The following is an 11,061-nucleotide window of genomic DNA, read 5'->3' as shown; positions in this document are numbered from 1 at the left end:
GAGCCCAGAAATTGGGAATAATCCCAAAGGAAGGAACCGGGAGCCCAGAAATTGGGAATAATCCCAAAGGAAGGAGCCAGGAGCCCAAAAACCGGGACTAACCCCACGGGAAGGAGCCGGGAGCCGCAGGGCCCCTCTGCAGGACCCTCCGGGGCTCCCCGTCCCGCGGAGCAGAGAAAGGCACAGAAATAACAAACCCCCCCGATTTAATTATTATGTGCACAAGGAGAAGAGGAATCCCGGGGTCTCGGGGAGCGGCTCCCTCATGCACGGGAGCTGCTCCTTCATGCACGGGAGCTGCGGCGGCGCGGGGCGGGTGCGCGGCGGGGCCGCGGCTCAGCAGCCGCCGCAGCTGCGGGCGCAGGACGCGCCCACGCTCTGGCACAGGCCGCTCGTGGCCATCACCCCGCACTTGGAGAACTTGTCCCGGCACAGGTCGGCTGCGGGCAGAGAGGGATTAGCCCTGGATGATGGGGGAAACTCCGGGAGAGCAGCGAGGGAAGCCCCCCAGCCCAGCCCACCCCGCTCTGCTCTGGGGGACTCGGGAGCTTTGGGAGCAGGCAGGGACCCCCGCCCCATTGCTGCCCACCCCGCTGTGCTCCGGGGGTCTCGGGAGCTTTGTCCCGCGGGATTTTCCCTCCCGGAATTTTCCAAACGGGGGGAGTTTGGGAGTTTGGACGGGGCGGTGCCGGCTCCGCGGCGCGCCCCCCTCACCTCGCAGCAGCTCCTCGTGGGCGCACACGGTGCGGACGCAGATCTCCTTGTTGATGACGTACACCCGGCGGAGGCTGGAATTTTTGGGACAGAAAGGATGGGGATGTAAAGCCGAAAAATTCCCAAAATCCCTGCTCAGGGGGATCAGGGGGTGTTTCCCATCCCCACGCACCTGTAGAAGCAGATCTCGTTCAGGCACTGCTTGCAGGGCTTGTGCACGGAGTAGAGCCGGGTGCAGGGGTACTGCTCCTCCCGGCAGTCTGCGGAACCCGCAATTCCCGGGAATTCCTCACCCCGCCCCGGTGTCACCTCCCCCCGCCCCGGCTGTCCCCCCCGGCGGCACAGCCCGGCTCCGGGGGGACGGGAATGGGATCGCACAGGGAACGGGAATGGGATCGGCACAGGGAACGGGAATGGGATCGTACAGGGAACGGGAATGGGATCGTACAGGGAACGGGAATGGGATCGGCACGGGGAACGGGAATGGGATCGGCACAGGAAACGGGAATGGGATCGCACAGGGAACGGGAATGGGATCGGCACAGGGAACGGGAATGGGATCGGCACAGGGAACGGGAATGGGATCGTACAGGGAATGGGAATGGGATCGTACAGGGAACGGGAACGGGATCGGCACAGGGAACGGGAATGGGATCGGCACTCACCGAGCGGTCCCGGCTCCGTGGGCTCCGTCTCGGGCACCGCAGCTGAGGGGGACAAGGGAGAGTGGTACAAGGAGAGAGGACAGGGGACAAAGGGACAAAGGGACAGGGGACAGGGGACAGGGGGATGTGGGACAGAGGGACACGGGACAGAGTGGACAGGGGACAGGAGACAAGGGGGAGAGAGGGGGACAGGGGACAAGGGGACACGGGACAAGGGGACAAGGAGACAGGTAAGGGAATTTCAGGATGGGGCAGAAGTGTCTCCCTGCCCTTTCCCGGGATTTTAGGGCTGAGCACCCTTGGCACCCACCGGCTGCTCCGGGGGGAAAACAGCAGCTGGGGGAACAGGGAAGGGACAGAGAGACCCCAGCCCCGGGACTGGGGGGCTTGGGGGGCTGTCACCCATCCCTGGGGCTCTCACCCACCCCTGGGAGCTGTCGCCCCCCCCGGGGGCTGTCACCCACCTGGGGTCGGGGCCGGCACGGTTTCCTGCTGGGATTGCTGCTGGGATTGGTACCGGAACTGCTCCTCCGGGGCTCGGGGGGTGACATCTGCAGGGAGAGACCCAGTGCAGGGACAGCCCCAAATCCTGATCCCCCCCACCCCCGGCATCCCAGAGGGAAACACTCACCGTGGTAGTCGTAGTAATCCTGAATTTCTGGGGATAAAACAGAAACAGGCTGAGGGAGGGTTCGGGGAGAGAACCCTGGGAGTGGGAAATGAGATCCCCAGAATTCCGTGGGGGGCCGGGAAAAGTCCCTCCAGCCCCTCCAGGGATGAACCTGGGCCACTTCCCACAGGTGGGATTGGGCATGGATGAAGGTTCAAAAATAATTAGATAAAGTGCGAATAAATAGTTGGATAAAGGTTGAATAAAGAATTAGATAAAGGGTTAATAAAGAATTGGATAAAGGTTGAATAAATAATTAGATAAAGGGTTAATAAAGAATTGGATAAAAGGAAATAAATAATTGTATAAATGTTTAATAAAGCACTGGATAAAGGGTTAATACAGAATTGGATAAATGTTTAACAAGGAATTGGATAGATGTTTAATAAAGAATTGGATAAAGGGTTAATAAAGATTGGATAAATGTTTAATAAATAGTTGGATAAATGTTTAATAAGGAATTGGATAATGGTAAATAAAGAATTGTCAGTGAGAGCAGAGGGAGGAGCTGGGAAGGTTGGGAACTCCAGGGGCGGAGGAAAAGGAGCACAAGAGGGAGGAGGGATGGGTGAGGAATGTCTGTCTGTCGGGATCAGAGGGATGGGTGTCTGTCTGTCCGGGAGAGGGATGGCTGTCTGTCGGGATCAGAGGGATGGGTGTCTGTCTGTCTGGGAGAGGGATGGCTGTCTGTCCGGGAGAGGGATGGGTGTCTGTCGGGATCAGAGGGATGGGTGTCTGTCTGTCCGGGAGAGGGATGGCTGTCTGTCGGGATCAGAGGAATGGCTGTCGGGATCAGAGGGATGGGTGTCTGTCTGTCTGGAGAGGGACAGAAGGGGCGGGGCCGTCCCAGCGCGGGCTCTCACCTGCCTGCTGGTCGTACTGGGAGTACTGGACTGGCTCGGGGTAGGTGATGCCCTCGAACCTGCTGAACTGTCCCTGCACCAGGAGCGCTGCGGGACAGGGCCGGGGTCAGTGGGGCACAGCACCCCGGCCGGGATGGGGATTGCCATGGACACCCCAAACCGGGATGGGGATTGCCATGGACACCCCAAACTGGGATCTGGGATTGCCATGGACACCCCAAACCGGGATCGGGGATTGCCATGGGAACCCCAACCCGGGATCTGGGATTGCCATGGACACCCCAAACCGGGATCTGGGATTGCCATGGACACCCCAAACCGGGATCTGGGATTGCCATGGACACCCCAAACCGGGATCTGGGATTGCCATGGGCACCCCAGCTGGGATCGGGGATTGCCATGGGAACCCCAACCCGGGATCGGGGATTGCCATGGGAACCCCAAACTGGGATCTGGGATTGCCATGGACACCCCAAACTGGGATCTGGGATTGTCATGGGAACCCCAACCCGGGATCTGGGATTGCCATGGACACCCCAAACTGGGATCTGGGATTGCCATGGACACCCCAAACTGGGATGTGGGATTCCCACGGACACCCCAAACCAGGGATTTGGGGTTCCCTGCTGCCACCATCCCCCCAACCCCACAGAAACCCCCTGCCCAGGATTCGGGGTTCCCATGGACACCCCCAGCCTGATCCCTGCTCCCACCATCCCCAATCCCACTGCTCTGTCCTCAGGGCCCTGCGGCCCCAGGAGAGCAGGAGAAGGATTTGGGATGCTCAGGGATGCAGGATCAGCCCTGCCCGGGGTCCCTGCAGCACCCGGGTGACCCCAGGGGTGACCCCAGGGGTGACCCCAGGGGATCCCGGCTGCCACGGCCCCCCTGAGCCCGGGATGCTCCAAGCCCCTCCATCCCCTGGGAGCTCAGCCCGCCACGGATCCGGGGGAAACGGCCCCAAATCCAGCGTGGAAGAGTCGGAGGGACTGGAACCCCCGGGAAGGGATTGGAATCCCTGGGAAGGGACCGGAATCCTGGGAAGTCACGGGAATCCTGGGAAGGGACCGGAATCCCAGGAAGGGACTGGAATCTCAGGAAGGGATTGGAATCCCTGGGAAGGGACCGGAATCCTGGGAAGGGACCGGAATCCCTGGAAGGGATCGGAATCCCAGGAAGGGACTGGAATCTCAGGAAGGGATTGGAATCCCTGGGAAGGGACCGGAATCCTGGGAAGTCACCGGAATCCTGGGAAGGGACTGGAATCCCAGGAAGGGACTGGAATCTCAGGAAGGGATTGGAATCCCTGGGAAGGGACCGGAATCCTGGGAAGGGACCGGAATCCCTGGAAGGGATCGGAATTCCCGGGAATGGACCGGAATTCCAGGAAGGGGCCGGAATCCCTGGAAGGGACTGGAATCCCCGGGAAGCGGGCTCAGCTCACCCAGCCCGGGACGCTCCATCCCTCCGTGTCCCAGGAATGCTGCGGGATGGGCTCCGGGGCTCCGGCCCCCTTCCCTCACCCCGAGGTGTTTCCCCGTGTCCCCCCCTTTCACCCCAGCTTCTCCCGGCTCCGGCTGCAGCCCCTCCCTGCTCGCCGCCATCCCCCGGGGTTATAAATCTCATTTCCCTGGGTTTTGTCCCGGTTTTGTGCCACCTCCATGTCCCCACTCGCTTGGTGCCTCGTGGCCCCGGCTCGGAGCCATTCCCGGCCTAAAGCTGAGCCCAAAGCGGGATTTGGGGGAATTTTGGGGAGTAACAGGGAATGAGTGATGGCACAGCCCCCCAAATCACTGGGAGGTGTGGCCACCTCCCGATCATCCCTCAAATGATGCTTTAGTATCAAAAATTAACACTTTGCGCCCTAAAAATGCATTTTTGCAGGCTTTGATCCCCAGAATGAGATTCTGGAAGGTCAAAATGAGGCTTTGAGACAAAACATTGAGTATTTGGGTCTATAAACAAAACTTTGACCTCTAAATGAGAGGGTTTGGACTTTCAAAACTGAACTTTGGGCCTTAAAAATGAGATTTTGGGCATTAAGATGAATCTTTAGACCTCCAAAAAGCCACTTGGGACTTAGAAATGAGGGTTTGTACCATAAAAAAGGTGGTTTTCAACCACAGAATCAGAGCTTTGGGTTCCAAAAGCGAAGATTTGGGACCTAAAAATGAGGTTTAGGGATGTTAAAATGAGGTTTTGGGACATAAAAATGAGGGTTTGGGACCTAAAAATGAGGGTTTGGAACATAAAAATGAAGTTTTGGGATGCAAAAATGAGGCTTGGGGGCACAAAAAAAATGGGGTTTTGGTTCTAGAGATGGGGTTTAGACCCTGAAAATGAGAGTTTGGACCCTCCAGTTGTGCCTTGGGGTTTAAAAATGAGGAAAACCCGTAAAAGTGGAGTGAGAAAATGGGGATTGGGACGATCCAAACGGTGCTGGGGGTTTGGGGCTGTCACCCAGGGCTGGGGACACTCACCGGGCAGACACAGCACCAGGAGCTCCGCCGCTCTCATCCTGCTGGAATGACGGGAAAGGGCGGGAGCAGCCGGAGGAGTCTGGATGGGAGCAGAGGGGATTCAGAGGGAGGGGACACACAGGGACACGCGGGGACACTGCCCCATCCCTGGTGTCCCCGGGAGCTGGCTCCAAAAACATCCTCCCCCTTCCAGTCCTCAGAAACCAAGGAATTTCCCCAAAAATGCTTCCCGCCCAGTCCCAGGGGATTTGCAAGGAGCAAACCCCGGAATTTCCCGCGGGCAGAGCAGGGAGGAGAACGCGGGGGTCGGGATCACTCCTGGGACCACTGCCGGCATCATTCCTGGGGTGTCGGGATCACTCCCGGGGTGCTGGGATCACTCTCAGGATCCGGGATCACTCCCAGGATCTGGGATCACTCCCGGGGTGTCGGGATCATTCCCAGGATCTGGGATCACTCCCGGGATGTCGGGATCACTCCCGGGATCTGGGATCACTCCCGGGGTGTCAGGATCATTCCCCGGATCACTCGGGATGTGGGAGGAGAGGCCCTGACCCCCCGGAGTGGCAATTTCGGGCTCCTTTCCCGAGGTTTCCAATTCCTTGGGTAAGGAATTGTTTTGGGGGGATGCTGCGTTTGCTCGGGCGCCCCCTAAATCCAAAGAAGCGTGGGGATCTGAGGAGAAAATCCCGGATTTTGAGAGGAATCCCGTGGGGTTTGGCGGCCCCGGCGCTTCCCGGCGTTTTCCAAGGCTGCTGCTCCCGGCGGGAAGAGGCGCCAAGGCCGGGAGCCGCCAGGAATGCCGGCCGCCCTTCCCCCATCCCCAGCCAGCTCCGGGGGGAAAATCGGGGGAAAAAGAGAAATTCTCCCCCAAAACTCCTCTGAAATCCAGGGGAAGGGGTTTGAGGATGAATCCCGCCGGCATTCCCGGCGCTGGGGTGGGGGGATCCTCCCCGGGCTCTCCCGGCTCTGCTGCCGCAGCGGGGAAACTGAGGCACGGGGGGGAGGAGCCCTTTGGAACCTCATCCCGCGGAGCGGGAACATCGACCCCCCGTGCCGGGAGAGCTTCCCGGCCCAGATCCCGGGGGAACGCGGCTCCAGCCCCACCACACCCGGGCAGGGTCAGCGGGACCGGGAGCAGCGGCTCCGGAGGGTGGGATCCTCCAGGGATCCCATCCTGCACCATCCAGGGAGTGGGATCTTCCAGGGATCACATCCTGCAGCAGCCCCAGTGTGGGATCCTCCAGGGATCCCATCCCACTCCGTATCAATATTCCCATTTCCCAGCCATCCCACTCCCTGAAGGCACCTTCCAGGGCCCGTGTCCTGCACCACGCCCAGCGTGTGGCACCCTCTGCTCCCCGTGTCCTGCAGCCCCACCAAACAAAGCTCCTTCCCCTCCCAGCTCATCCCCGGGAACCTCATCCTCATCCTCCCTGTTCCAGGACTGGAGCTGCTGGAGGTGCTGACTCCAGAGTCTTCCAGCCTTCAGTCCCTGCCTGGGCTGGATCAGCCCTGGCTGCCCTCGGTGGGACAGGTCCTGTCTGCTCCCCACGGCCCCGGAGCCAGCCTGGAATGTCCCAGGATTAAAGGGACTGGGAGGAGCGGGGCCAGCGGCGCCTCCGGGGGCTTTGCCAGGCTGGCAGAGCTTGGGGCTGGGGGTGCCCATCCCGAGCTCTGCTGTCCTGCAGGTGCCAGGATCCTGTGGGACGCCAGAGCCGGCATCCTGTGGATCCAAAAATCAGCAGGGGGGGATGGATGGATGATGGATGGATGGATGGATGGATGGATGGATGGATGGATGGATGGATGATGGATGGATGGATGAGGGATGGATGGATGGATGGATGGATGGATGGATGGATGGATGGATGGATGGACAGACACCACCTCTGGAGCCATCCCCCACCATCCTCCCGCCCTCCCAAGCACACGGCTCCGCAGTGCCCTCTCTGCCAGCCCCGTTTCCAGCCCTCACAGCTTCTCCCGAGCTCCAATTCCCTGAATTTCCCCCAATCTTGGCTGGAGCTCGCAGGGTTTGGCCGCGGGACGGGGACAGTCGGGTCACGTCTGCCCCGATGGCGATGCCAGCGGCTGCTCCCGACGGAGACCCCGGAGCGGGGCCGACATCCCCACGATGTCCCCACGATGTCCCCACGATGTCCCCCCTTCACCAAGGCCACCGAGGAGGGGACGAAGCCGCCTCCAGCCCCGTCCCCGCCGGGAGGGCCCCGCTGTTCCCCCTTCCCTCCCCGGCTCCGCTCCCTCCGTGCAGGGGTCCGGCGGCTCCGACCGCGCCAGATGTTTTTGCAACTGCACATCTGGGAACAATCAACCCCGGAGAAAGAACACCACAGTCCCTTTCATTCTGCTAAACCCCACCTTCCCCCAGCCTTTTCCCCCTCCCTCAGCTTTTTTTTTTTCTCTCATTTTCCTTTCTTTTCTTTTTCTTTTTTTCTTTCCTTTCTTTCTTTCTTTTTTTTTTTTTTTTAAGCTCTTCAGTTGCCAGAGAGTGGGAGAACAAAGGGAATTTTAAAAGATTCCAATTTTTTTGGCCCCCGACCAGAGGTAAGGAACTTGGTGCCCCCATCCGTGTTTTCACACATCACCTTTTCCTCAGGGGCCCGTCCCCCAAAACAAATCGGAATAAAAGATCCCTTTTTTACAATCTCTTTCCAGGATGGAAAAGAAAAAAAAAAAACCAAACCAACCAGCAAACCCACGGCTTCCTCCAGGCTTTGGGGTATTTTTAGACTTTTTGGAAGTGGTTAAAAATCTCCAGTAACTGTCAGGCCTCAAAGAAAGGCCCCCTCCCCCCCCTCCCCCTCCCCCGGCTGCCGTTCCTTCAGCACCCCAAAAATCACGGGGATCTGGCTTTGTGAAGTTAAAAAGCTGAAAACAACTTTTCCAAGCTCTTAACCGATGGAGTTTTAAGGTGATTTCACAAAGTCCCCAAAATGGGGGTTCAGCCCCGTTTGCTGCTCGGGGGGTCCCCGGGAATTCCTGGGAATTGGGAGGGTTCCCCTCGCCTGGTCCTTACCAGTGAGTGCCGGCTCTGCCCTCGGTCTCCTCTCTCTGCTTCCCCAAAACTCTTGAAATGAGAGTCAGAAAAAACAAAAAACCCAAAAAACCTCCTACCTCCAGCACGGGGGATCCGCTGGGTCCTAAAGCCACACCTGAGCCGGCCCCTTCCTCCTCCCGCGCCGCCTGGGAGGGGAAAGCCGGGAAAACCCACAAACAACCCCAAATCGCCGTCCGTGAGAACGCGCCGCTGCCGGGGCGCCGGGGACGGGGTGCATTGTTGGTTTTGGGGGTTTTTTAAAGAGGGATGAGTTTTAAACCGGTGGAAAAGCGAGGAGGGGGAGGATCCGCGCGGGGTTTGTGGGGCTGCAGGGAGGGAGGGGTGGAAGGAGCAGCTCCGGGGATTTTTCTCCTACCTCGTCAGCTCTTGAGAAAAAAACCACTGCACCCCCAAAATCTGGGATCACAGCACCCCTCCCGATCCAGGGGTGGATTCCGATTCCCCCCAGCAGCGAGGATGCTGCAGCCACGCGGGATTTATCCCAGGACGGGGCGGGAAAAGGACCCAAAAATCACCCGAATCCCGCTGTCCCCAGCCAGGCCGGGGCTGCCGGAGGCTCTGCTGCCCCCGGTGCCGGCGTGGGGCCCCTTTCCCCGCTCCTGGAGGAGGATCCCGCCGGGATCGGGACGATCCCGAAACCCCCGAGCTCGGCAGGGACACAGAGCCAGAGCTGGGGGTGAATTCTGCAGGTTTGGGGTGAAACCCCAAAGGAGCGGAGGGAGGGCGCTGGGGTGGAGGGGGGAGGTCTCTGGAGACGGGAATGGGGGGGAGCAGAGGAGATTTTCTCCCGTGGGATTGGATTCCCAGCAGCCCACGCTGGGTTGTGCACCAGGACAGGCTCTGAGAGCTGCAAAATGCAGGAAAAAAGGGATTTTCAGAGCAAGATGAGAGGCAGATGGGGCTGGAAGGTGGTCTCATCTCCTCTCCTCTGGTTTTCCATGCTGAATGATGGATAAAACCACCCAAAAAATCCCAAAACGGCTCAGTTGCCAGGTTGAGGAATGGGTAAAACCACCCAAAGGCCCCCAAAACACCACAATTTCCAGGCTGAAGGATGGGTAAACCACCCAAAGGACCCCAAAACCACCTCAATTTCCAGGCTGAGGAATGGGTAAAACCACCCAAAGGACCCCAAAACCACCTCAGCTGCTCCCACCGAGCTCCTGCCGCCCCCAGCCGCAGCATTATCCTCATCCCGGCCCTGTGCAGCTCCATCCGGGGGCAGGAGCAGCCTGTCAATAATTAAATGAACTTTGCCATCCCCCGGGGCTGGGAACACCCTCCCGGCCCATCCAAGCCAAACACCCCGGGGCGCTCGGAAATCCCGAGGGAAGCGGCTCCCGGTGCCTCCGCTTCGGATGCCGCCAGGGACGGGCAGAGCTCCGAGGGCTGCAGCGGGGAGGGTTTCCAGGCTCGGGAAGCCTGGCTTAACAACCGCAGCCTTGGCCGGGCCTGCAGGAAACCTCTTACCTCTGCTTGTGCCTCATTTCCTGAGCTAATCCCAGCTCCCCAGGGCGGGGAGGCGCCGCCGGCGCTCGGAGGGGGTTCAGATTTTTCCATGGAAGCGAATCCCTGCAGGAAGCAGCCCGGGATCCTGGGAGGCAGCTGGAAAACCCCGGGAGGGTTTTTCTCCCAGACCCTCCGGGAGCTGCTCCTTCCCTGCGGGATGCGGCGCCGGCTGTTCCTCGGTGGAAGGAGCGAGGTTTCGGAGTCTCAGCCAGGACACCTGGGCTTTTCCAGCGATTATTGTTATTTTCTAGGAAATTCCAGCTGGAGAGAGGTTGTTCAGCCCAGTTTGGGCTGCAGGAATCCCAGCGGTGTCATCCCTGGCTCCAGGCCCTGCTTTCGAGCACTGAGCGTTTCCCAGCCTGCCTGGGAACGAGGTGACCCCAAAACCTCCTCCTGCTCCACAGATACTCACCCGTGCCATCCCAAATCCACCCCCAGCGGGCAGCACAGACCAGCAGCCAAGAAAATAAGTGTTAATTTATTGGACAAGACCCGTGACAGCCCCGTCCGGAGCCCGCGAGCGGCACTGTTGCCTTCCCGACGGGGAAGAGTTAAAAAATAGAGAATTTGTGGGGTCTGTAATGCTACAGAGGTCCCATCCCCAAGCAGAGGTGCTCTGCCCGAGCATTCCAAGCGGAGAAGGGGCCCAGGCGCTGGGGATGGAGCAGCAGCCTCGGCAAGCTGGGAACGGGGACTGTAAACTCCCTACACATCTAGAGGGGACTGGGGCTTCACAGTGACACAGCTGGGGCACTGGGGACATCAGGGACCCCCTTCCTGGCAGCCTGGGCAGGCCATGAGAGGCCCAAGTGGCCCTGGTGGCCAGTGTGGGAGTGGGGGAATCCTGCAGGAAGAGCCATGCTGGATCCTTCTCCTCCTCTGGATTTTCTCGCCCATTCCTCCTCCACCTCCTGCTCCTCTGGGCTGCAGCCATGGGATCAGCATGGCCATGGGATCAGGGTGGCCATGGGATCAGGGTGGCCATGGGATCAGGGTGGCCATGGGATCAGGGTGGCCATGGGCTCAGTGTGGCCACGGGATCAGTGCGGCCATGGGATCAGCGTGGCCACAGGATCAG

General features: G+C 59.7%; 1 protein-coding gene across 2 annotated transcripts; it reads right to left on the bottom strand.

The window, feature by feature from the left end:
- Positions 1–206: 206 nt before the first annotated feature.
- Positions 207–11,033, bottom strand: MFAP2 (microfibril associated protein 2). 2 transcript variants are annotated; one of them, XM_064396804.1, is made up of 9 exons: positions 9,945–11,033; positions 5,393–5,471; positions 2,913–2,999; positions 2,011–2,037; positions 1,844–1,930; positions 1,380–1,421; positions 887–974; positions 715–788; positions 207–440 (listed from the first exon to the last, which is right to left on the bottom strand). In XM_064396804.1, the coding sequence occupies exons 1-9, from the start codon at positions 10,032–10,034 to the stop codon at positions 337–339; spliced, it is 678 nt and encodes a 225-aa protein (XP_064252874.1). In that variant the 5' UTR covers positions 10,035–11,033; the 3' UTR covers positions 207–336. The 2 variants fall into 2 exon arrangements, with proteins under 2 accessions (XP_064252874.1, XP_064252875.1); XM_064396805.1 differs by lacking the exon at positions 9,945–11,033 and adding an exon at positions 8,830–9,525.
- Between the last annotated feature and the right edge of the window lie 28 nt (positions 11,034–11,061).

The sequence above is a fragment of the Passer domesticus genome, chromosome 22 (genome assembly GCF_036417665.1).
Source record: "Passer domesticus isolate bPasDom1 chromosome 22, bPasDom1.hap1, whole genome shotgun sequence".
In the NCBI taxonomy this organism is placed as follows: Eukaryota; Metazoa; Chordata; class Aves; order Passeriformes; family Passeridae; genus Passer; species Passer domesticus.
This window is presented reverse-complemented; position numbering and strand designations above follow the sequence as displayed.